This window comes from Delphinapterus leucas, chromosome 1 (genome assembly GCF_059928025.1).
Source record: "Delphinapterus leucas isolate spDelLeu-1000000601 "Yukka" chromosome 1, BTC_Dleu_Yukka2, whole genome shotgun sequence".
NCBI classification, from domain to species: Eukaryota; Metazoa; Chordata; class Mammalia; order Artiodactyla; family Monodontidae; genus Delphinapterus; species Delphinapterus leucas.
Window position 1 is genome coordinate 47,187,402 of NC_143129.1, and position 27,445 is coordinate 47,214,846.

General features: G+C 43.7%; 1 protein-coding gene across 5 annotated transcripts in view; it reads left to right on the plus strand.

Moving 5' to 3' along the window:
• FLVCR1 (FLVCR choline and heme transporter 1) overlaps window positions 1–10,929 on the plus strand; it is a 38,078-nt gene extending 27,149 nt beyond the window's left edge. Inside the window, exons 5-11 of one of the 5 annotated variants that reach the window (XM_022593420.2) lie at window positions 43–146; window positions 1,933–2,043; window positions 2,631–2,736; window positions 2,958–3,069; window positions 7,788–7,855; window positions 8,020–8,095; window positions 9,841–10,929. In XM_022593420.2, coding sequence (XP_022449128.1) covers window positions 43–146; window positions 1,933–2,043; window positions 2,631–2,736; window positions 2,958–3,069; window positions 7,788–7,855; window positions 8,020–8,094 — 576 coding nt within the window. In that variant the 3' untranslated portion in view covers window position 8,095; window positions 9,841–10,929. The other 4 variants (XM_022593419.2, XM_089909616.1, XM_022593421.2 and 1 more) reach the window with 4 other exon arrangements.
• Window positions 10,930–27,445: the final 16,516 nt, after the last annotated feature.

Below are 27,445 nucleotides of genomic sequence, written 5' to 3' on the forward strand. Positions count from 1 at the left end.
ATTCAAAGTATCTGATCAACTTCTTTTGAAAAACATTTTAAGGGAGAAGAAGTGAATGCTGGAAGGATTGGGCTAACGCTAGTGTTAGCTGGAATGGTGGGCTCTATTCTTTGTGGTTTATGGCTGGATTATACCAAAACATACAAGTAAGTGAAAGTAGGCAAATGTATGGTGTACAACCTAAGGTATTTTGGTTTTGAAGGAACCTTTACTTTTTATTTTAAGAAATTTACAAACTGTTATTGTTACTAAAAGACTTGGATTCTAGACACTCTTAGGTTCCCTTAACTTTTGAATACAGTAGTCTCTGTATTATCTTATCGGTCTTGTTTATTTCAACTTTGAGAACTTGGATACCTTATGAACTCTCCTCCCCTCTTAATACTCACATATACCTCTTCAGAATGGATCATTTCTATTCTAAAAAGAGCCCTTTCTGAGAAACATTTGACTTCTGACAGAGACTTTATATTGCTCTTTTCTCATGTTATGAACTTAAAAACAAACAAATAAAAAGTTGTTCTTTCCTATCAAAAGGCTTTTTGGTAAAAATTGTTTGGCTAAAATGCCCCCAAACTGTAGTTCCACTTAACTCTAATACTGTAATACATAATATGAAGATGCTATATTAATTGTACATCTTTATGGAACCAGAAAAATGCTAATACAAAAGAAAAAGTGAGTAATACCAACTAGCAGACTGAGAAAGGGGTTTCAGAGGCAGCATCTTTTGCACTGGGCCTTAAAAGAATAGCTATATTTCAAAAAAGAAGAAGAAGAAGAAGAATAGCTACATTTCTTAACAGACAGAAACTTCCCATCTGTTTGGGAGAAATGAATGAATGGAACTATGAATGAATGAAGTAATGGAACTATGTCCTCTGCGCCTTTCAAGGCCTAAGATATATTTGATACCATTATCTAAACCCTTTCAACGTACTGCTGATCTTGAAATTCTCCAAGATAGTTCTTGTGTAATTTAAGACAGCACTTACTGTGGCTTCATTATTACGTAATGGTAGCTTAGAGTAAAACCCATTAAATTTGTAGATGAAGGGAGCATATATAAAGGATTTATATTTATTAATAGTCTTTGGTCCATTTTATAATTAGGAAACTGGATTGGCATAGAAATGTTCTTTGTTGCCCTGGCTTTCTTCTCAGGATAACTGCCATTCATTCACCAAGTTCCTGTTTTGTTTTTTGTTTTGTTTTGTTTTTTTTTGCGGTACGCGGGCCTCTCACTGTTGTGGCCTCTCCCGCTGCGGAGCACAGGCCCCAGACGCGCAGACCCAGCGGCCACGGCCCACGGGCCCAGCTGCTCCGCGGCACGCGGGATCCTCCCGGACCGGGGCACAAACCCGCGTCCCCTGCATCGGCAGGCGGGCTCTCAACCACTGCGCCACCAGGGAAGCCCAATGGGAAGTAATATTTGATCCCTGTCCTTAGGATCAGGTGTTCCTGATAAGGTGTTCACATATGTAAAGTTAAATAATAATATAACAGACTAAAATAGATGTCAAGTGCCAATTATGTACATAGAAAATGATTAGGGAGTTTGGAAGAAAGGAGAATCTTGTAAGCTGCAGTGGTTAGGAAAAGCATTTTGGAAGAGGTGGAATTTGATCTGTATCTTGAAATACGGATAGGGAACTATCCCATTTGGTGGCACAAAAATGATTTTATCCTTATGAGTTTTCCTTCTTGTCTGAGCATTGGATATGATGTGAGTTTTGTTGTCTGTTGCTGTTGAAACTTAAATTTAATCTTTCAAGTCCATGCCTTGGTGGAAACATTTTCCATAGATAAGAAGGGGTTAATCTTGAAATCTGAAGAATTTATTACTGTATGGACAGAGCATAGCTAGACGTGATTTTTATATGCCTAAGAAAATCGGACAAAATACTAACAATTTTGTTGTTTTTGTTTTAGACATACTACTTTGACAGTTTACATTTTGTCTTTTGTTGGAATGGTTATATTTACTTTCACACTAAACCTTGGGCACATTATCATCGTGTTTGTCACTGGAGGGTTGCTTGGGTAAGCATCGCATGTATTTAGGAGGAATGATAGCATGCTGTTATAATTCTGAAGTATCACTACGGTGGTTTTTAACTTTTTTAAGTTCATCTAAAAGTTCTTTAATATTTTATTTTTTATTTTTAGTTGTTTAACGTCTTTATTGGAGTATAATTGCTCAAAAGTTCTTTAATATTTTAAACTTTAAAAATCTGTCTTGTGCATGTCAATGTGTAATTCTTTACAACTATAAAAATTAGCTTAAAATTATTTTTTTGCTATACTATAGGTGAAAAATGGATAAGCCTTACTTAATCCAAGTAACTTTACTTGGCTAGAAAGACAACTGACTTAGAAAACTAGGGGTAAATTTTTCTCAGGAAAAATAATTAGAAACTGTTTTGCTTCCTAGTTCATGGTTTTGCTTCTCAGTTCTCATGTCCTTGGGTTAATTGTTGAATCATAATAGTGCCTTCCTTTCACATACCAACCTCAAAACATTCACTTACTTGATAATTAGAATAGGTCTGAGAAGTTAAGCAATTGCATCAATATGTGATATTGTCCTTTTAATGATTCTTTCTGTGATTTTGGATTTATTTTCTTAGTTTCTTCATGACTGGTTACCTCCCCTTGGGTTTTGAATTTGCTGTTGAAATCACTTACCCTGAGTCTGAAGGTACTTCATCTGGTCTTCTTAATGCTGCTGCACAGGTAAACCTCTGATTTCTCTTAAATCTGAGACCATTAGTTTACCAGATAGTCTAGTGGATAATGAGTTTGACCATAGTTTTTGTTTTAAAAATTCCACCTTTCAATGCATGTTTCTAGAAGCCAAAGCATATGAATAAAATAGTTAAGAAAAGTTCTGGGGAAAACATTATATTTGTTTTAAAGAAGCAAACAATAAAAATATTTCTCTTACTTTATTTTAGATATTTGGAATTTTATTCACATTGGCGCAAGGAAAGCTCACGTCAGACTATAGTCCTAAGGGAGGGAACGTTTTCCTCTGTGTTTGGATGTTTGTAGGCATCATTTTAACAGGTAAATTAGGGAATTTGCCTGCCAAAGTACTCGTGTCATGTTGTCTTTATATTTAATTTTCATTTATATTGCTTCTCAAGGCTTGACAGAACTCAAGAAAAAAATGAGATAAAAAGCAGGATATTATTGTTTCCCTTCAAGGATATGAATCTATGAAGTCATTTTTCAGGTTTCAAATTCAATGCAATTACTATGCATAGAAAACAAAACCATTGTAACAAGTGTCAGTAAAGGCCTGGAATGGACAGACCTGGCCTCAAGTTGTGATTCTGCTGCTCACTAGCTGTGTGACTTTGAAAAGTTACTCAACCTCTCACATCCTCCCTTTCTCATTTATATAATAGGGTATTAAAAGCCTGCTTTATGATGGTTATACAATTTTTTGAATATAATTTTAAAAACACTGAATTGTATACATTAAAGGGGTAAATGTTATGATATGTGAATTGTATCTCAAAAAAATGTATATAGATGTAATATAAATATGGTAAAAATAGCAAAAAGAAAGGGGGAAATGCAACTATACTATTGCAAGATTTCTACATCTTTCTTGAAGTAATTCTGTATAAAGTCTAAGAAGATTGTGATAAATTAAAGATGCACAGTGTACTCCCTAGAGCAACGAATAAAAAATAATAACAAAAAAAGGCTGCCTTAGGGGGTTGCTGTGAGGATTAACTGAGATGGTTGATGAAGAGCTCCTAGTATAGTGTCTGGCACCTAGGACATGCCTGATCATGTATCACATAGGCTGCTTTTTTTTTTTTTTTGCTGTACGAGGGCCTCTCACTGCTGTGGCCTCTCCCACTGAGGGGTACAGGCTCCGCGCAGGCTCAGCGGCCACGCCTCACGGGCATAGCCGCTCCACGGCATGTGGGATCCTCCCAGACAGGGGCACGAACTCGTGTCCCCTGCGTCGGCAGGCGGACTCTCAACCACAGCGCCACCAGGGAAGCCCTGCTTTTTTTTTTCTTAAGTTTTTTTTTTTTTTTTTTGGCTGCGTCGGGTCTTAGTTGTGCGGCATGTGGGATCCTCCGCTGTGGCGTGCAGGCTCTTTGTTGCAGCACACTGGCTTCTCTCTAGTTGTGGCCCATGGCTTGTGTGCTCAGTAGTTGCGGCACATGGACCTAGTTGCCCTGTGGCATGTGGGATCTTAGTTCCCTGACCAGGGATCAAACTCATGTTCCCTGCATTGGAAGGCAGATTCTCAACCACTGGACTTCCAGGGAAGTCCCCTTAAGATTTTTTTGATGTGGAGCATTTTTAAAGTCTTTATTGAATTTTTGCTTCTGTTTTATGTTTTGTTTTTTTGGCTGCAAGGCATGTGGGATCTTAGCTTCCCAACCAGGGATCGAACCCACACCCCTTGCATTGGAAGGCGAAGCCTTAACCACTGGACCGCCAGGGAAGTCCCAGGCTGTTATTATAATGTGGTAACCATGGGACGAAGTCAAATGGTGGTGGTGGAAATAGCGTGTGGAATTATTTGCCAGTTCTTCTTAGGTTTAGTCAGAATAGACATGGGCAGGAAAGAGAATAGCGCCCAATCTCCAGAAGAAGAGCATGTAAAAGAACTTTTATCCATAGTTTGTCCAGGCACACGGGTGTAAGGATGAATTTCGAAGCAAGATTTATAGGGAATTCCCTAGCAGTCCAGTGGTTAGGACTCTGAGCTTTCACTGCGGGGGCCCAGGTTTGATCTCTGGTTAGGGAGCACAGATCCCACAAGCTGTGGGGCGTGGCCAAAAAAAAAAAAGCAAGATTTATATCCAGTAGTGCTTCCAGGCCCATGTTGGCCTCAATTGTTATTTCACTTTGTTAATTTCTTTCAGAGTCCCCTTGTCAACATGAGAGACAGAGCCATGGAGACTTGAAGAGGGATTATTTTTTTGATCTGGTATAACTTGATTCAAGGATAGAATCTAACAGAAAGATATGAATCAAGGCTTCTTTTTATATTCGTTGAATACCTGATCATTCTTTTTGAAACCCCCTATATGATAAGTGCTTACCAGTGATAAGCACTTATTTTGGAAATACACAACCACCTAAGGTCACTATCATTCATTCATTACACTCAAAGGGACTAAATGTACCATTTCCTCAAAGAAAAACATCCTACCACAGAAGTGTTTTCTTCTTATTCTCTTCAGTTAGTAAAACAAAGCGTACAAAACTGAATGTTTTGTAACTGAATGTATGTAATTTAATACATTAACTGTCTTAACTACTGATCTGTCATAAATAATTCCATATTTGTTCTTAATTTCCAGGGAAGTAACACCTAGCTATCAAATAGAGTGTTTCTGTTGCACCAAAAAAGGGAACAGTTTTGTGTTCTCTTTTCACATTATCTTATAGTAAGATTCATAAATGTTAATTCAAACAGGTGAAGTACAGAAAATTAATTAAGAAGTGAAAAAAATATCTTTAAAATTAGTTTTACATTGATACTTTTGCCACCTAAAAATGCTAATTAATGTCTCTCATATGTTGAATGTTTTACTGGAGAGAGATGATGGATTTATATCCAGTAGTTATTTGTTTAGACAGAGGAAAGAAGGCTGGGAAATTCCTGAGGTGTGGTGAAGGTGGTACCTTTTCTTTTTACATTTTTTTGAGAATTGTTGGCATGTCTTGTTTTGACAGGGGAATTACCATTTAAATGCAGTACATTCTGCTTTTCCAGTATTGACAGCTCTCTGTAAAGTCTATTATATAGGCTCCTTAGCCCATTTATGTCCATTGAAAAAAGTGTTTCTAAACACTTCACAGTGTTTCTAAATTCTATGATTAATATTAATGGTAAAGAAATCCACAGTTTCCCCCTATAAAAAATGAGTAGCCTCTTTGATTTGGTGGATTGTACAACAGTGTCGAGCGGATCAGCCGATATTGATCATTGCTGCAATTTAAAGCATGACGTTTTAATATCAAGCTGCTTGTAAATATGAGCTTGTTATACAACATCACTTTAAAATCATTTAAATGCATTCAGAAAGGCCATTTTACATATATCCAATTAGTTCAGCGTAAATATCTGAATTTCTAAAATATTGGTATCAGTAATGGAACAGAATTCTAAGGGGCCGTGTGGATTTCTAAAGAAGCATTAGTCTAATTTTTAAGACTGATTTTACTTTCACCTTTCAGACTTTGCTTTATGACTGATTAGATTAGTTAACTACCCACAAACTTTTATCTTTTCTTGTTTTACACTCTCTTTGTGCAGTCTGTGGCCTTAACTACCACATTAATCTGTACCTCCAGACCCTGATCGCTTTTACATTTCAGACCAATATGTCTAATCATCTATTTATCTCTGGACCTGGATGTCCCATGGGGTTTTATACTCAACCTATGCAGAACTGAACTCACCACCTTCCCAATCACACCAATTTGTCTTGTATTTTCAGTTTCAATAACTAGGACCTCCATCCATTCAATTGCCCAAGCAAGTCACCCACTTCCCCCTCCCTATTCCCCATTTTTCATATCCTATCAAACCACTGAGTCTTTTTTTAAAAATATTATTTATTTATTTATTTTTTGGCTGCGTTGGATCTTATTTGAGGCACACGGGGCTTTTGCTGAGGCGTGCGGGCTCTTCGTTGCGGCGCTGGGCTTCTCTCTAGTTGTGGCGTGCGGGTTTTCTCTTCTCTAGTTGTGGCGCACAGGCTCCAGAGCATGTGGGTTCTGTAGTTTGCGGCACGCGGGCTCTCTCATTGAGACGCACGAGCTTAGTAGTTCTGGCATGCGGGCTTAGTTGCCCCGCGGCATGTGGGATCTTAGTTCCCCGACCAGGGATCGAACCAACGTCCCCTGCATTGGAAGGCGGATTCTTTACCACTGGACCACCAGGGAAGTCCTCCAAACCACTGAGTCTTATTGGTTCGATTCTAAAATATCTCTGAAACCTGTCCCTATATCACCGTTTCTCACACATGCAGGCTTTCCCACCTCTCGGCAGGATGAAAGCCTCTTGACTGGCCTTTCTGCCTCTAGCCTTGTTGCTGATGACATCCCCCGCACAGCTGCCAGACTGAGTTCCCTAACGCACAGACCTGATCATGTCCTCCCCTACTCAGACGCAATGTCATCCTGCCAACCCAGCCTCCCATCTTGCCACCTGCCTCTTGTACTTGATGTTCCAATGATCCCAAACTACCTCTAGTGCCAAGAATAGGCTGTACTCTTCCTGTCCTGGTCTCTTGGCATGTACTGGTTTCCGCCTGCCTAGAATGCCTTCCCCTCTCCTCTTATCTGCTTGACAAGTTCCAACTCATTTTTCAAGTTTCAGTTCAAACATATCTCCTCTGGTAAGCCTTTCCTGATTTCCTTCTGACATAGGTATTTTTTTCCCCACACTTCCGCTACACTGTGCGTGCCTGCATTATTGGAGTTGTTATACAGTGTTATAATTGTTTGCACGTCAGGGTTTCCCTAGACTGGAGTGTCCTTTAGGGAAAGAATGGTGCTTTTCATCTTTGTGTCTTGGTTCTTAGCATCCTGTATTTGTTCACTAATGAATGACTTGCTAATTAAATTAATGGCTTAGAGAGATACTGTTATTTTTTCAGGCTACAAGAATGTTATGGAATATTATGGTACTGTAGAGTGCTAAATTTGACAGTATCAAAAAAGATTTTGTACTGCTTAGAAAAAAATATATTTATACATACTCTACGGTAACTCCATTGATGCTTCTCTGTTTGCAGCATTAATCAAGTCCGATCTGAAAAGACACAATATAAATAAAGGAATTACAAATGGCGATATTAAAGCTGTAAGTAGTGAATATTTTTATGATTATACTATTGAGAAATGTGTGCCTAGAGTGACTATAAACCCGTCTACCCCATCAGCTTTTTTTTTATTCCTGTGGATCTGTCATAATGGCATATGCCAGATACGTACTGTAAATTTTTTATCCTCTTATTCTTTCTACAGGTACCAGTTGATAGCCCCACAGATGAAGAATCAAAAACTATTCTGATGTCCAAGCAATCAGAATCAGCAATTTGAGGTGAAAGGAAAAGTTAATATCATGTGATAATTGAGTAATAAAGCTTAGTTTATAGGTTGTGGGAATGGACACTTACTTGAAAATTATTGTATGATTCCTGTATGCAGTTACTGTTCTTATTTATTAATTTAAGCAATATTTTGCTTAAAATACTTTTGTTTACATCATTTTAACACTACCATTTATCTAATGAGTGTCCCATCTTATATTATTGACCTAAAAGTAAGCTTCTTGACATTTGGTTTTTAAAAGTAGATGTTCTTTTCGTAGAAAATGGAAGCTTAGAAGGCTTTCTAAAATGATAATATGGAGGTCCAATCCCTTCAAGTCACATAGGAGTACATGCAATTTGTTTATACAAAACTATCCAGTGGAACCAAGTGTACAGTGTATTCCTAATTATCTCCCTTTCCATTGTTCAGACCAGCTGTCCAAGCCCCCTCAGTGTGAATACAGTCTACGAATATGACACTTCTAACCCACCAAATGACACTATTGGGATGAGACTTCCAGATGACCTCTTAAGATTTTTCCCATTTCTTACATTCTTGTTAGAAAATACTTTGTAACAGGTACTGTCAGTGACCATAAAAACTTTTCTGTGTGCAGACGGAACCCATAACTTTGGTCTTAGGCATATGTTCTCATTAAGCGAAGTAGCTCAGACACAGACTCATTACCTTGAGTTCTTCTTTGTGCTGCCTTCCCATTCATCGCAAGAATGCTAACACTATATTTTTTCACTCCAACTTGATATAGAGTAGTTTTGTATCCACTACCTTTTTTTACTCTTTTTTTCTTCAATATATAACTTTCTAGTAAGAAAATTTCATCCTATGTGTTACTGGCTTTTTCATGATTTTTTGTATCACACCTTATACTTTTGCCTTGAAGATTCCTGAGATAAGGAAATCTGTAATAACTTCAGGTAGCCTAGGTATTCCTATTTAGTGGAGACCTCTTGAAATGCTGTCTGTTCTAATTCAGCAAATCATTCTTTATGGAATCTTTATCATTCTTTGAGGAATCCTTTGCCCAGGTCTGTGCTCCCTCAGTGTGTTGGGGGAGTGGATTCTTTTCTTCACCACAGAATGTGCATAGGCTCCAAACTGTTGGAACATCTGCTCTTTTACATGCTCAGGGTAAGGAGAATAGGACCAAATGCATTTCCACAGTGCCTACCACTGCGTTTTGTTTACAGTGAGAATCTCAATGTTGTTCATGTCCTGGCTCTCTAAGCTGATAGGGAATATCTTTAGAGTAATGGCATTTAAACAGCCATAATATTTATATTATGTCCACAGAAACACAAAAAACCAATCAGGTATTCCCTTGAATATCCTTGAAGTGAATTAGCAATTCTGATTTGGGTGTACTATATGCATCGCTTTATACTGAAATTATAACATTCTCTGTAACCAAACGACAATAAATTATGTGGAATCTTACCCTGGAGAACGTGTTACTGGAAGAACTTAGCTGGGAATCAGGAACTTCAGGTCTATGTCCTGGATCTGTTTCTAGTTTCCCTGTAAATCAGCCAGCACTTTCCTCATCCGTATAATGAATGTGTAAAATTTGATCTCAGAGATCTTTTTTGAATTTTAAATGCACTCATCGGGGGATAGACCAAATCATTGTACCACAGGAACTTAAATCTAGCTGTAGAAAAATTCCCTGGACAGTTGAATAAACAACTGTGGTTGTTACCTTGTAGATACAGGAAACTTAAAATCTGTTTTTAGAACTCCCCTGGTGGCACAGTGTTTAAGAATCCGCCTGCCAAGGCAGGGGACACGGGTTCAAGCCCTGGTCCGGGAAGATCCCACATCCTGCGGAGCATCTAAGCCCATGCGCCACAAATACTGAGCCTGTGCTCTAGAGCCCGCGAGCTGCAACTACTGAGCCCGTGAGCCACAACTACTGAAACCCATGCACCTAGAGCCTGTGTCTGCAACAAGAGAAGCCACCACAATGAGAAGCCTGTGCACCACAACGAAGAGTAGCCCCTGCTCACCACAACTAGAGAAAGCCCTCACACAGCAACGAAGACCTAACACAGCCAAAAATAAATTAATTTTAAAAATATGCATGACAAAATTTTTAAAAAATAAAATCAAATCTGTTTTTAGCCTTTTTGTTCAGCTGGTGATAGCTCAGGCAGAATATGCTGAATCATTAACTTCCTTAGATATTTACGTCACAGATTTTATGGCCAAAAATATATTTTAAGGTACCTCCTCTAAATAATTGTTTTTACTTGTAAACAGTCAATGTTATTTCAAATAATCATATACTTGTCAAGTTCCTGAGGTTTGAACAAATTACAGATAAAAGTTGGAATATTTTATTTCTAAAAAGCGTATATACATATATGTCATATGTATTTTTCCTTGTTGATTAGAAAAAGAATGAAATATGTTGTGACAAAACACAAAATGAATTGATAATTTTTCTGTATTTTGAATTAAATTTGTCTGTAATACATCAAACAAGAATGTCATGTAATTCTATGTCGTATCTTTGGAATATGGAGTTGGTAACTATCACTTGTGTAAATTTTAATCAAGTGATTTTAGAAAGAAACTGGATGCTTTCAAAAGCTCTTGTATTTATAAATGTTGCAAATATAGCTTTTGCCTTTTGTGAATGTTGGAGAAATGTCTTTAAAAATGTGTTTTAAAAATATGTGTAAACATAGAGTATTGCCAGAAGAATGCCTGTTTGTCTTAAGTCATTTTTCATGTTCTGATTTTTGCTTTTTGTACTATTTAGCTGTATGCTTGTTCTTCAGTTATTTCAGACTTGAGATAAATTTATTTTTTTAAGGTTAATTTTGTGTGGCTTTTTTCTTTTTAAGTTATGATGTTTTAGTACACATGGGGAATGGAAAGGGATTATAACATTTCAGAATGGGCCAAGGGAGAGAGGTGGTTTGTGGAACACAGTAAGTCCCCTACATATGAACGAGTTCTGTTCCCAGAGCTCATCCCTAAGTCCAATTTGTTTGTAAGTCCAACAAAGTTATTTTCACTTTTGTTTCCATTGTTATTGCTTGGCGCTTCTTAGCAGTAGTACCAGCTACATCCCTGCTGCTTTCACGCTTGCTTCCAGACATCCTAGGCTTGAAATAAATATGCTATACTACTGTACTCTATATAGTACTGTACAGTAAGGTACACAAAAGCACGTGATTGGACATGCAAATACACGTTCGCATCTTTGAAAGTTCGCAACTTGAAGGTTTGTATGTAGGGGACTTAACTGTACAAGGTAACAAAGCCCACCAGGGTCAGGGTCCAGATCAGGTTCAGGGCTGAACCAGCAAAGTAGCCAGGGCTCAATCTCTTCCCCTTACTTTGGTGCCTGCCTCTCATTGGCCAGATGGGTGGCCCGCCATGAGCCATCATGGACACTACATCTAAGCTCCAGACAGTTCTCTGCCTTTTTCTCCTGGTAGCACGTGCCTGTGTGGGACCGTATATCCTAGAGTATGTGTCACTGTTCCCCAAGGCCTTGCTGATGAATGTAATAATACCAATCTACAAGTTTATTCATTGAAAATAGGGTAGGATAAATGTTCATTCTTCATAGGATTAAGTGAGATAATACATGAAAAGTGTTTAGAATTAAGCTTGACATAGTCAACACTCAAAAGTTGGGTATTGGGACCTCCCTGGCAGTCTAGTGGCTAAGACTCCACACTTCCAATGCAGGGGGTGCAGTTTCGATCCCTGGTCGGGGAGTAAGATCCCACATGCCACGCAGTGCAGCCAAAAGATTTTTCTTTTTTAAAAAGGGGCATTATTCTAATACATTAATGACTGGTAACTAGCAACGACTACCACTTACATGTATTTAAATTTGAAGAGAGACGTTCAAGTGACATATCAAAAGAATACCAATGAGGAAAATCTGAAGTCCTGTGGAGGGTCAACAGAGAAGATATTTGGGGAGAAGGGAAGTGGTGGCCTGCACCATTCAAATCAAACCGGGCAGGGGTCTGCCCACTCCAAATCCTCCCGAAGCTAGTCTTGTGTACTAATAAATGGGTTAGTGTCTATTAAGGAAACTGTAATAGAGACTGGAGGCCAGATGAAAGATTGGTCTAGGGCAGTGACTCCCAAAGGTTTTGATCTCAAAATTCTTTTACACTTAAAAATCAATATGTATCATATTAGAAACTAAAACAAAACTACTTTATTCATTTAAAAATAACTTCATTATATCTTAACATAAGTTACATCTTTATGAAAATAACTATTTCCCAAAATAAAGGTGGTGAGAAGAGTGACTCTTTTAAATGTTTAAAGAATGCAAAACTCTTTAATGCCTGGCTTTATAGAAGACAGCTGGATTCTTAGATCCTGGGTTCAATCTGTAAAGATAAGCTATTTTGACATGTTTGAAGGAAAGCTTTGCAGGTATCTGGAGCTGGAAAGGGAAACGTACTAGTCTTTTCAGGTAATTGTGGATATTCTTTAATACTATACCAAAATTCGAACTGGTAGTGTCTTAAAAGTTAGTTGCTATGTGGAATCTGAAACTTTGTTATATTAAAATCTAATGGTCTGTCTTCTTGTTTAAATAGATCTGTAACCATGCATGATTTTGTAATATTATGCATTGACATTTGGAAAATAGGATTTCACTGAATTATGCAGCTCTTCCAAATACTGATATATTTCATTATATGGTGCCAGACATATCACCTCTGATCTCATCAGAAAGTCTTTCAAGTATTGGGAAGCAGTCAAGCTCATACAAGTCTTCTGAATCTTGTTTTGGCAGAGGCAGGATTTCCAAAACACTAATTTTAGTTTGAAAACTTGATTCTTATCATTGGCAAAAAAAATTGTTAGTTGCTTCTTGAAGTGACTCGCTTCATTGTCTCTTGAGAAAATATCTACTAAATGCCCATCTAGGTAACTGTAATTTATGTCAGTCGTTCTTTCAAGTGAAAATGATTTTCTGTGAAAATAAGGCTCTAGTTCAGCTTGCAACTCAAATAATTGTACAAGTGCTTTTCTGCGAAACAACCCTCATACTCTGGTGTGTGGCAGGGTGTGTTATGCATACTTTCCATGTCATCACAAAATATTAAAAAGTCATATACCCAAGGATCGGGATTCAATAGCTCTTACTCCTTCACTGAGGATATTCTTAGGTGAAACTGACTTTTTTTAAACTGCAAATGCGTGGTGGTGAAGGATCCAATGACCACCAGTAGTATAGTTTGGTGCCACAGCCCTAGGGCTAAGATGCCAGCAGTTTTACCAGTTACCGCTTTTTGCAAATGTCACCCAGTAAAAAATGCAAGTAACTTCTTTGTATTATTATTATTACAAGAATTTTGACATGGATTCCCTGTAAAGGGTCTTGGGGACTCCCAAGGTTCTGCCAACCGCACTTTGAGAACCACTGTTCTAGAAAAGAGATTGGTTTTCAATCAATGATTGACAGTGTGAGAAAAAAGGAAGAATGGAGAGTAAGAGGGGGTCAAGGATCAAAGGTGTCTAATAAGGGGACAGAAGAAAGAATCATTGGAGACAGAAGAGTCTGTGAGAAAGGAAGGCAGAACTGGGTAGTTTTATTAGTTACCCTATAATAAACAGAGACTTCAAAATCTAAGCCCTTTCTTAGATCCTATTGAAAAGCGCTAAAATTACATTTAGATTTTCAGTGGAAAAAAAGACTTCCTTTCAGAAAAGAAGTACCATTCTCATTTTCCACAGCAGGCAAAGATATATAGGTAAGTAGCACATTTCTTTTTTAATATATTTTAAAATTTTAACCATGTGCATTTTATTGCATGTATTTATACCTTATTAAAGCTTAAAAATATTATCCAAAATAAAAATCTGGATTTCTTACTGTTTTTGTAAAATCCCCTATATTGACTTCACCACTTTGTGCCACACCCCCTGGGAGGGTCACCTTGCCTCAGTGGTCAAAAATATAAATAAGCAGGGCTTCCCTGGTGGCGCAGTGGTTAAGAGTCCGCCTGCCGAGGCAGGGGACACGGATTCGTGCCCCTGTCCGGGAAGATCCCACGTGCCGCGGAGTGGCTGGGCCTGTGAGCCATGGCCGCTGAGCCTGCGCGTCCGGAGCCTGTGCTCCGCAGCGGGAGAGGCCACAACAGTGAGAGGCCCGCGTACCACAAAACAAAAAACAAAAAACATATATATATATATATATATATATATATATATATAAATAAGCAACCAAGACTGTTCCCACCTGATTCAACAGGAATATTGTCTGGGTCACAAAGTCCATTACTCGATGAAAAGATATCCCTTCTCTCTATTCTCATTTTTCTGTCTGCACAGAAATGGCCTTGAGGAGGATAGCCCACAGAGGCTACAGAAATCCACAAAACCTTCAGATTATTTTCTCTTGTAATGTCCTCTGCTATACAAGCTTCACAATTCAGGAGATCTGAGAATTTCTGTACATGCTCATCCTTCACAGCCACAATGACTGGAACATTGTCATTGTGGATGCCCTTTTAAACGAGGCACATTCCAGCCAGCTTGTAATAGTGTCCTCCTCCCACTATTAATCCAATGTTTTCTGGAACAATTATCATTCCCCCTATAATCTTACAACCAGTGATGCTATGCTACAGAATTCTGCACATAAGGGCACATGGCTCTACTGAAGGACCTGGGAGAATATTTTCCTCACTAATGCTGAGCTCAAGGCAATATCCCCTGTGAACAAGACAACAATTTCACGTTACTCTCAGAAGCAACGAAGGTTGTCACAACAATTGCTCCTTCCCCAGGCTGACCTCTGAACCAAGAAAATATGGCACTCGGGCCACAAATTAGGACCAGAAAGCTCTGTAGTCTTCCCTTGGAAGCCTTGGGCAATAATGCAAACAAGACCAAAATGGAGAGAGGTATATCTGCTATCATACTGTGCTCTTGAGGCACACAAAGCATGGGATTCCCAACAAAAGCCGATCACTCCTTTATGTTAGCAGAGCCCAACTGTTTTCAAATCATCCCATACAGTGAATGGAACCTCAAGATTTAATGTGGCTTAAACAGTGAGACCTTTATAATTGCACAAACCAGAGCAATCGGAGGGAAGCTACTACTCCTGGATTGGTGACTTGATGGCTAGAAAATCCTATCATAGGAGTTAATGTGAGGCCAACAATATCCCTGAATAAGGTCGTCCATTTTTGCAAGTCACAAGCAGAGTCCTTTGGGCCAAAAATGGGTCAGGTCAGTGACTTAACTCATCAAAAAAATGAGAAAGGAGTGAGTGCTCAGGATTCTCACAGTCCCTCCTGTGAATGGGAAAAACCAAGGTTTCTTTTCCTGAACACACTGTGGCGGGTGAATGCTGTACACTGTGAGTACCTGCCAGGTGGGAGAGGTGAAATGGCTTTGGCCACAGAAACTGTCAGTGACAGAAATCTGGCAAGGGACCTGGGCAGGTTAAAAAGTACGGTGCAGCTCCCACGTGCCTGGGATGTTTGCAGATGTTTGGATGTATGAGGTTCAATTCAGGTGGTACCACAAGGAGGGATCTCAAGTGTTGACATACTGAAAAAGGAAATTGTACATCCCTGCACATGTAAGATGTTTTTTTTCCTTCTGAAGTCTGTGGTTCCAGAGTCAAAACCTTGGGCTAATGGCCTTATCATATTCATTGCATTAACAAGGCCTTGATCCAGTGCAAACTGTCTAGTGTTTGAAGAGACTGGAACTGTAGGTAAAGAATTCAGCATATTCCCCAAATTGTAAGGCCTTTTCTCAGTGTGAACTCTCCGATGTGTGATGAGGTTAGAGCTTTGGCTAAAGGATTTCCTACATTCACTGCACTCATAAGGCCTTTCTCCAGTGTGAACTCTCTCATGTCTAATGAGATGGGAACTTTTGCTAAATGATTTCCCACATTCGCTGCACGTGTAACATCTTCCTCTAGTGAGGACTCTCTGGTGCTGAATAAGTGTGTTTGCCACTGAAAGTTTCTGGGCAGACTCCCCATTTATAATGATTTTTTTCCCCTTGGAAAGGGAGCCTCATGCTCAGTTCCACTAATTTTTTTGTTTGTTTTTTTGCGGTACGCGGGCCTCTCACTGTTGTGGCCTCTCCCGTTGCGGAGCACAGGCTCCGGACGCGCAGGCTCAACGGCCATGGCTCACGGGCCCAGCCGCTCCGCGGCATGTGGGATCTTCCCGGACTGGGGCACGAACCCGTGTCCCCTGCATCGGCAGGCGGACTCTCAACCACTGCGCCACCAGGGAAGCCTTCATATTCATTTTGAAGTCACTGTGAGCTTCCTTGATCAGAGACACTCTGCTCAGATAGTGCCTCGCATCCTCTTCTGCACGCCAACAACCCAGGGGAGTTGTAAGTGCCAAGTCCTCCAGCATCACATCATGGTACGGGCATCTCTGAGCCTCGTCAAGGAGACCCCGTTCCTCCAAAGAAAAGTTCACGGCCACATCTGCAAAAGTCACACTGCCCTCAGGCGGGTCCCTCAGCGCCGCCGCCGTCATCGGACTCTGTGGGCAGAGCGGGGCCGGTAGCGGCGGGAGAGGAGGCGGGACGCGGACACGGCGGTCCCTCTTCCGGGCCTGGTGCGGGGCACCCTGAGCGGCGTCGCCGAACCTCAGGCCAGCCTCTATGTCGCAGGGACAGCCCCTCCTCTCGCACCTCTTCGGTCCCGTGACCTCCGTCCCTATCCAGCGTTGCGCAGCTGAAACAGGCCAAGGCCAATTAAAAACTAATATTTTTTTAGAATTAAACATTTTTATTTATTTATTTATTTAGGGCTGCGGTGGGTCTTAGTTGCGGCATGCGGGATCTTTCGTTGCGGTGCACGGGCCTCTCTCTAGTTGTGGCTCAGTAGTTGCGGCATGCGGGCTTAATTGCCCTGTGGCATGTGGGATCTTAGTTCCCCGACCAGGGATCAAACCCGCATCCCCTGCATTGGAAGGCAGATTCTTAATATCTCACAGGAGATAAAATACCTTTGGGTTCCTAAAGAGAGATAAGGTGTCAAAGTGCACTGACCATCAAGGAAGAATACCTTATCTTAAATCTGTACAAAGATCTATAGATGTCCTGTGAGCAGGTTTGAATTGGAGGAAGGAGGACATGGGTCTGGAGGTCCTAGAGCCTTGAGAAAAGAGGAGAATGGGATTCAGGAGAGAGGAAAAAACGACTCATAAGGTAACGTATATGAGCTTCATTTCCTATTTAGACAAATGACAGATCAGGCTTCTGCCTAGTTCTGTTCCATGTATTCATTTGCACTTTTCCCTTCATTCCTATTATTTTAATCCCATGGTGAAATGGTCACTCTAAAGAGAAATGTCAGAAACCAGTAGACCCTTGATTTCTGGTTGCAGCCTCCAGGTTTCGGTTGACACATGCTGCTTGAGTACACCTTTCTCAGGGAAACATCTGATTCCTCCAGGGATTGAAATGGCCCCTAACCCCCTGAGATTAACGGATAGAATAAATTTTCATAACGCTTCAGAATGTAAAAGAGTGAAGCTGAAATAAGAGTAACAGTGGGCACTTCCCTGGTGGCGCAGTGGTTAAGAATCCACCTCCCAATGCAGAGGACACGGGTTCGAGCCCTGGTCCAGGAAGATCCCACATGTCACAGAGCAACTAAGCCTGTCCGCCACATCTACTGAGCCTGTGCTCTAGAGCCCAAGAGCCACAACTACTGAGCCCGAGTGCCACAACTACTGAAGCCCGTGCGCCTAGAGCCTGTGCTCTGCAACAAGAGAAGCCGCCGCAATAAGAAGCCGTGCACCGCAATGAAGAGAGTAGCCCCTGCTCACCACAACTAGAGGAAGCCCGCAGGCAGCAGCGAAGACCCAACGCAGCCAAAAATAAATAAATAAAAAGAGTGACAGTGATTTCTTTTTCAGTGAAAAGTCTAATCCTTCAAAACATATTTTGACTGAAAACCAAGAGAGGTAAGCTCCAGATCATCAGCTAGGGCATGATTCATGGGTGGACGGAGCTTCCCGTTACACAATCAGCAGCTCAGTATTAGAGAAGGGGTCCCTGGAGACATTACCCACAGGCATAGACTCATTGTCTCCAAACCTATGCAGTGCTCGGTACTATTATTATTTTTTTTTTCGGTACTATTATTCATGACAGTTTTCTTGTATAGTTAGGCTGTATTATTCATGTGCGTTATTTTATTGCCTCTGCTGCATTGTGAGCCCTTTGAAAGCATCCGTCATGGTATGGCGGGTAAAAACATGCACAGCCTTTGGGAGCCTAGTCTGAGGTATGAAACCCTACTGCCTATGGTCTTGGGGAAGTAATTGAAACCCTCTGAATTTCTGTTTCTTCCTTTATGAAATGGGATAATATTTCCTTGCTTGCAGGTTTGTGGTGAGGATTAAATTTATGTAGAAGCCACATGGTAGCTTCTGAAAAACTCAGATCCATTATTACTCTCATTGAGAAATGGTACGTATAGGGACTTGCTATAGATAACACTTGAGAAGCAGTTGACTGATTTGGGAGAACTTAAGTGAGAAGCAGTTGACTGATTTGGGAGAACTTCAGTTTAAGTGTTTGAACTCGATGTTATTCACAGCAGTTGCCATAAAATCATTAACATCCAAAGGATTTAGATACTTCTGTGTGCATGTGGGTGCAGCCCCGGGCATTGTGACCAGCACATGGAACAAATGAATTCTGAAGAGACAGAGATCTGAGCAAACAGGATGGGAGTCAAGGTACTTTGGCACCAAAGAACAAAACTGAGACGCTCTTGTGAGCAGAAAAAAAAGGTTTTTATGTTTATTGCACAACCCACAACAAAGAAGATTAAATCACAAGCTAGGAAGGAAGCTGCCCACAAGTCCACTGCCCTGCCACAACTCTTCATTTCTCCTTGTTCCCTTTTTGTTCACATGAATGTGTAATCTTCTGTAGATATAAAGCAATTTGTATACTCAACATAATATCATAAGCATTTCCCATGTTGCTACATGGGCTTTGTAAACAATATTTTATTTTTATCCAGTTTTATTGAGATATAATTGACGTATAACACAGTATTAGTTTAAGGTGTGCAACATAATGATTTGATTTATATATATAGTGAAATGATCACCACAGTAAGTTTAGTTAATATCCATCACCTCACATGGTTACAGTTTTTTTTTCTTGTAAGAGCTACTCTTTTAGCAATTCTCAAATAACCATTATTTTATTTATTTATTTAAACATTTATTTATTTATTTGTCTGTGCCTGTCTTAGTTGCAGCATGCAGGATCTTTTAGTTGTGGCATGGGGGATCTAGGTCACTGACCAGGGATCAAACTCCGGCCCTCTGCATTGGGAGCGTGGAGTCTTAACCGCTGGACCACCAGGGAAGTCCCTGAAACAACCATTATTTTAAATCACTGAATAATATTCCAATAAGGCTGATACACCATAATTTACTTAACGGTTCCCTACTCGTGGCCATTCATTTGTTCATTTAGTCAACTTTTATTGAACATTTACAATTGTGTCAGGGTTTATGACAGGAGCTAGAAATACACAGCAGTGTCCCGTTCTCATAATGCTCAAAGGCAGGAAAATAAATCATCAGGATCCACAGCACTTGATCAGAGACTGTCCACGTGCAAATAATAACGGACCCGCAAGGAGGTGGCGTCCCTCCTGAGGGACGCAGACACTCAGGCAGACTCAGCTCTCACCCTGGGAATCACACGAGGCTTTTCTTTTCTCTGGAGCAGAAGAGGATTTTGATGCTTGTGAGGCCCCAATCTCATTGTTTTATGCCCCGAATGCCTCTCTGCTCACCCCAGCACTCACTCACCCTCACTTTCTAGTTTGTCAAAACCCTCTCAGCTCCCTCCATCTCAAGGAGACAGGAAGCCATGAAGTGTAATCCTGGATTATATTTGCATTTTAAATGGATAAACCTCAGACAGTCTCAATTGTCTGGGAAGACAGACTATGCGAGCCTTTGTACCTCCCTGTGTCCCTGAAGTCACTCTGCGTTAGGCTGGTGCCTCTTTGACCTCCGAGTCAATCTGGGTTTTCCTTAGCACTGAAAGCCTGCCTGCTAGACCCATAGCGGGCTCAGGGCCCGGAGAGCCGGTTCCGCCCCAAACTGGGGCGAGCACGCCCTCTACTGGGTGGTCTCACAAACCGTTTCAGGCAATGCAGAAATCTCGCTGTTTGGGGAGTGGGGGATAGGATGTGCGGGTTCATTTCAACCATACCCAGGCCAGCAGGAGTCACTTAACCCAAACACACACACACACACACACACACACACACACACACACACACACATCACATCGCGGGGCAACAACACTCTCTCATACTTCTAGTGACGCTTCCAAGCCAAATAATGGGATGGTTGGTGAACGTGCTGACTTCTCTTAACTGTCCTGCACAATTTCTGTAAGATTGGGAAGACCACAGTGTTTTCTCACTGGAGGCTGCTCCAGTGGCCCTCGGGGTACCTCTGGCCACACTGCTCCAGACCCAGCCCGCTAGCCCAATGGCGGGATTCCTTCCACTGACACCCCTCAGCTTGGCCATGGGCTTTCTCCCTTCTCCACACCTGCTGACCAAATATCAAGAAGCAGCGGGCCTGTGCTGAATGAAACACGACAGTTTTATGTTGGGCAAAAGGATCTGCACACACTGTTAGTCTCCAAGCCAGGTTACCAGGGAATCTGTGGAAACACATTCTCCAAGTGGGGATAAACGGTCATCTGCACCTGGAAGAGGGAAGGCATCCTTCAGTAGGTGACTTTCCTCAGCGTTTCTCCCTGTCATGTGCTTCTCAGCGGGCTCTCAAACGCTTTTCACCTGCCAACACACCTAGAAAAGGATACTCTTTGTACAACACACTGGGGCAGATGGATGAGACTGCTCTGACTGGAGGCCCCCTGGGGGGACCCCCAGCCCCTGGGCCCTGCCTTCCTCACCAGGGCTCAGGGCTCCCTATCCTGGCAGACCTTACCCGGGGGCCCGGCAATCCGGGCCTGCCTCAGAATCCCCTGGAAGGCTTGTTAAATCACAGCGTGCTGCGCGCCACAGCAGAGGTTGTGATTCTGCCCGTCTGTGCCCAAGAATTGGTGTTCCTAACAAGTTCCAGGTTATGTAGATGCTGGTTCCAGGACTGGGAACCACTCTTTGAGAAGTCCCACCCTACAGTAGCTGCCTCTGGCCTCACGTCCCTGGGTGGGCTGAGCGCATGTCGCCTCTTCAGGGGGGCCTCCCCTGGCTCAGCACTCCCTCCCCTCGCATGCGCCCCCTGGCTGCCCCAGAAATGCTTCCTCCAGCCTCACTGGAAACAGGCCCCGGCTGTTTCTTTCATGATCCGGATGGGAGGCTTTTTTCTTTCCCCTGGTGAAGAGGAACAAGGTAGAGACTGGGTTTCTTAGTCACCTGGACAGTTCCAAGGCGGGCGGGTGCATCTGTGGCTGCGGAGGGAAGGCACGCAGATGGCGCAGGGGGCCCATCTCCAGCCTGCCCGGGACACAAGCCACCACCAGGCACCTGCTTCTGTGCAGAAACAAGCCGAGCACCCACGGGAGACACGGGGAGGGCCAGGCTGGTCCCTGGAGAGTGTCGGCTGGCGCTCTTCCCAATCAGACGTTTATCTTCCTCCCCTCCCCTTGCTTTTGGACCAATTCAGAGAACAGGGTGGATTTGAGATGCGAGCGAAGGACTCTGCTTCAAGGAAAGGAGGGTTGGAAAAACCAGCTTCCAGGAAAGCTGCTTTCTCCCTGGTGAAGACAGCACTAACACACACCCTGTTCCCGCAGCCACTAAGGGAGGGAGGCAAGAAACACCCTTACCAGGACTTCCCTGGTGGTCAAGTGGGTAAGACTCCGCGCTCCCAATGCAGGGCGCCCGGGTTCGATCCCTGGTCGGGGAACTAGATCCGTATGCATGCCGCAACCAAGAAGTCTCATGCCACAACTAAAGATCCCAAATGCCACAACGAAGACCTGGTGCAGCCAAATATAAATAAATTTAAAAAAAGAAAAGAAGCACCCTTACCTGGTTTGGAGAAAAGATAGCAAAGGAGAGAAGAGGCTCTGCCCCAGAAACTGGGCGCAAAATCCACCACTCTCAACAGGGCAACCTCTTAGGCTTGATGCTACGGCCTCTTTCCGAGAGACTAGAGGAGGGAAAGCGATGCTTGTGGTCTTGATTTTTAATGTCTAGGAGTCACATAGTGATCTGGGATGGCCACACTGGGTCAGACCCACAGAAGACAACCACTTCCCTGAATTACATATTCACCTCTAGAACTCTCAAGTATGGGTTTGCCTAACCCTTCCTCTGCCTGTTTATGTTTTTCCTCTATTATTTATAAGGATAATGAATTGTATGATTAGACTTCCATTTTTTTTCTTCTTCTTTAAATTCTCTCTTAAAATTCAAGATCTTCTCTGGGTTTCTATCTCACAGGTTAATTATGGGATTTGTTTGTTTATTCGTTCAACAAACATTAAACAGTACGTTGGGCCAGTGGATGGGTTGCAGAGCCAAGCAAGACCTGATGCCAGTTTTCATAGTCTGGTATGGAGAATTTTAATGGTGAGAAAGTGCTAAGGAGGGGATCTGTGCCGCGTGCTGAAGCACATTAGCAAGGATGAACTCTGTGGGTGGAGGTGCCGGTGCGGTGGGCAGGGAGTTGGGGAGAGAAGGCTTCGGGGTAGAGCTGCTGTTTGAGCTGAGTCTTCCAGGAGCATCCCCTAGCCCCCTGTGAGACCTCCCCTAGTTTTCTATCGTTTCCAGACAGGAGCTTCTGCCCTTAGCAAAAGTTCCTAATGCATTTAAAACCCTATCTCCCTAGTTCTGTTTTTATTCTCGAGTTTCCTTCTACACTATTTCAACTGACTTTTCCAAAAGGAATACGTGGCTGGTATATGTAGTATGTTCCTGTCACTTCATCACCTCCCAGGGACTAAGCAAGTACTTTAAAATTGGGAAAGATTCTCCCCAATTTGAACGGTTTGCAGGAACTCTGTCTGGGCAGGGCACCAGATCCCATGCAAAACCCTTTCCAAAACTCAAATTCAGTTTGTACAACAATAACCAGGGATGCTTGTGATGAAAAACAAAACCAAACCAAAAAAAACCTCACAGATTGTTCCAGCCCACTCCCAGAAATTAATTCCTTAGACCAAGGGTGCGGCTGTGGGATTTTTCACAAGCATCCCACTGGTTCCGGAAGCAATTGGCCATCTTTGCCTCTGAAGGTTCTTACCACCTATTTGGAGGACTACTTGGGCTGCTGCTAAGTAGGGAGATTCCTCCAGAAAACAATGCTTTGGGGGGGTTGGGAGGATCCAACCAAGTCCCTGGCGTAAGAAGGAGCCAGATAACCACTTGGGACATCGTCCACAGCTGGGAAAAGTGCTTATTGGAGGCCTCGCTGCAGAAGGGTCCACAGCAACATCACTGATCCATTAGCAAGCAATGCTGGTCAGGCTCCTGGCTGAAGGGCTAAGGTCCTTCTTTAGGAGGAGGCAATAACATACTCCATCTGTTGAGAGCATTACAATTCCCAGAGGGCTTCACTGCATGATCTCATGTGACCATCACAATCACCACGTGTGGGAGGCAGGTTTTGATTCCTATAACCATGGCAGCACTAAAAGATGGCTGGAAGAGGCTTCAGCATCGCCCTGGCTCCCCGTTCCCCAACCCACCCCCAACAAACCTGTAAGCTAAGCAAAATGTGTATGTGCTTGTCGACAATTTCCCAGCACCTCCTTCCTTAGGGCCCATAAGTGCCTCCTATAAAGAACTCTGGAGCCTCACTGATTACAACCATTTTGCAGAAGAGTAAAATCAGACTCAGCCTGGCCAAAAGTTGCAGGGCTAGAAAAGAATGGAGCTGGGACTAGGAAAGATTTGCAAGGCAGGCCTTTCCCTTGCTGCATGCTGCCTCCTTGGGAAAAGAAGGGTCAGAAAACCCAAGCTGGGAGATGCTGGCAGCTGCCCCCGCCTCAGGCAGGCACCAGCCCACCCCGGTGACCCAGAGGGATGCACGTCTCTAAGGAGAAGTCAGCGCTGATCATCAGCCTTGAGGGGTCTCAGGGGCTGGCTTTCTTAGCCCTGGAACGAATCTGCTGCTGGCACTTCTGCCTTCCAACACCCACGGGACAGCTGCCTGGATTGCTCCCCGGCATGGGTCCCGTGCAGACTCTCTAGGAAGGTCTCCCACACCCGACCTGTCTGGGGCAGCCACTGCTGGCGCCCTCAAGGCAGTCCCCTTTCTATGCCCACTCCATCCTCTGGGCCTCGAAGTCAGGCATATGGCGGTGGACACTCTGAGCTGCGAATTATGTCAGTGATTGTAAGCCACGCTGGTGATTCCCTTGGGGATCCTGGGAAAAAGTCCAACAAGCCACACCCACCTGCTCCTGAGTCAGACACCCTGAGGGGGCAGGAGGTTCATATATGTTAGGCTCTTTGACGACATCCATATGTTGAATAAAGCTTAAAGTATAAACCCACTCATGCTTTCCCTGTGTTTTTCGTGTGTTTATTTTAGTGATGCTTATGTAGTTTGGAGTCTGCAGCAGAAAGTGTATCTTAAAAAGCTACATTGGTTTCAAGTGACCTGTAGCATGAGGTGGCTGTGGCCCACCTGATGGACCCAGGAGAACAGTGGGGCATCTGGGCACCACATCACCATTCCAGGCTCAGCTCGGCTTGGCTGGGCACCTGCACCTGGGGCTCATGGTGGCCAGGCTGCTCCGTGCTGCACCAGGGACCTCATCTGTCCCTCCTCTGGGAGAGCTGAGCTATTGCTTTTCCTCATTCTCCACCCTCCCCAACTTGGGCTCTGCTCTGCAGCCCCTGCTGGGAGCCCTGAGGGTGGAGACGGGCACCCTCTGCATGTAGCTTTGCCCTGGTGAGAAGGCTTTCCCTCTGACCTGGGAACACAGGCCAGTGTTCCTGGTTTCTGAGTTGGTTGGAGCATCTTCCCTTGTCAGAGCTGCTGTTGAGCCACCAAAGAGGGCCCTGGGAGCCGAGGGCAGGGCAGCTAAGCAAGGATGCTCTCTTGCTGTTGGATCCCACAGGTTTCTGGGTGTGAGAACTGCCTGGCATGATAGCCAGCCCAGAAGGGTTCTGCGGTGGGGAAGTGGGCAGCAGGGAGAGATGGACAGAGAATACAAAGCCTTTGGTGTTCGATCTTACTAGCTGGGGGCTTACTAGCTGTGTGACTTTGGGCAGGTTACTAACCTCTCTGAGCTGAGTCTTGCTGGGAATTCGGTGTGAGTGGGTTAAATGAGACGGAGATCACGGGTTCCCCACACAAAACAGGATGCCCTACAGACACTGGTTCTCGTGCCCTTCCCCCTCCCTCAGAGTCTCCAGAGCACAGTCAGGACAAGCCAGATGTGTCAGGACCAAATGAACAGCCTACTCAGCAAGCTGGGCACCTCCCCCCAGAACCCCGCAGCTGCCAGCTCCTTCCATAAAAATGCAAAATTAGAGCCAGTCCCCCAAGCACTAAGCCTCCTGCCCTGCTGAGTCTGAGGTGAGTGGGTGGGGGGGCAAGGGAAACAGCAAGAGGCCTTTGTCTCTGGACATTTCCTCCTGGTTGAGCTCAGGTGGCGAACCCCATCTCTGCAGTGCTGGTCACAGCGGCTGGAGGGGGCTGCGCCCTGAGGGATCATCTCTTGTTCTCTTCCCCCCAGGCTCCTGGCAGAGACCCAGGGAGGGCCAAACCAGGTGAGCCCTGGGATCTTGGGGGTCTAATTCACAGGATCCGGCTGAAGTTGTGTGCTCTCCCAGGGAAGAAGGGGCTCTGCTTCTCCTGGTACCCCCTGAACTTGACAGCAACTTTTGGACCCTGACCCCTAATGGGGTCATCAGTGTGAACATAAAGGCCTCTTCCAGCAAGCTGTGCCCACTCCCCATGAAAGCCCCAGGTGGGTTTGCCTTTCTAGAAACAGACTTTGGGTTTGTCTCTGGGCTGGACTCTAATCTAAGTCTTAAAAAGTGTCTGCGAGGCAGCCTTGGGTGAATCCCCTGCGGAGCCTGTGGATTCCCCAGTGCTTTCCAGAACTTGCTTCCTAATCTGTGTATTAGCAGTGCTGCCTCTTCAACCCCAAGTTTGTCCTGCGCTGGAAGCTGGGTTGTTGTTCACGCCGCGGCCACTGGGTGGCAGAGTGAAGCACTGTCCTGTCGGCGCCCTCCACCTGGGGCTCCAGCACTACAGCAGGGATTCTGACTTGTGTGCACCAGAATCACCCAAGGGCTTGTTCAATTGCTTTTGTCCTGCCTCTTACTAGCTGTGTGACTTTGGCAGGTTACTAATCTTTCTGAGCCGATTTTCTGATTCAGCAGGTCTGAGGTGGGCTGAGAATTTGCATTTCTACCAAGTTCCCAGGTGATATGGCGGCTGCTGGTCAGGGGACAATGTCAGGGGCTAAGAGCCCCTTCCAGGCCCCTGGGAGCCCAGCGCCTTTGATCCCCGTGGGATCAAACTCTCTGATTTCACAGGAGGTGTGTGGAGGTGGCCACGGCTGTCCTTCCTGTAAGGCTCCTGCGCCGGCATTTCTCGCCTTACCCCCTCCCAACATCCTTTGTCATTGTTCCTAGAGCATGTCTCCACTGAAGCCCTCAGTGGGCAAACAATCAACCTTTCTGCAACCACAGAACCCCAACAGAGGGTAGGCGCCATTGGAGAGAGAACAGGAATTGGAGGAAAGTAACTGGAGAAGGTCAGAGAGAAAAGAGAGAGAAGACGAGCCCTGCACATGCGCAGTGGTCCCAGTGCTGCCCCAGACGGGATAACCACTACCTGTGCTAGGGCTTGAGATGGGAGACAATCCTATTGGCTCCCTCCAGCCCTTCTTTTTTTTTTTTTTAATTAATTAATTTATTTATTTTTGGCTGTGTTGGGTCTTTGTTGCTGCACACATGCTTTCTCTAGTTGTTGAGAGCAGGGGCTACTTTTTGTTGCCGTGAGCGGGTTTCTCACTGAGGTGGCTTCTCTTGTTGCGGGGCACGGGCTCTAGGAGCACTGGCTCAGTAGTTGTGGCTCACGGCCTCTAGAGTGCAGGCTCAGTAGTTGTGGCGCAGGGGCTTATTTGCTCTGTGGCATGTGGGATCTTCCCGGACCAGGGCTCGAACCCGTGTCCCCTGCATTGACAGGTGGATTCTTAACCACTGTGCAACCAGGGAAGCCCTCCAGCCCTTCTTCACAGCACCTTTCCCAGGCTCCCTGTGGCATGACTGGGTTCTGGCCAGTGGAATGCCCGTGGAAGTGACGCCATTCCCACATGGCCCACTAAAGCTCCCAAGATAGTCTTTCTCTCTCTCTCTTAGCTTGTGTGCCAT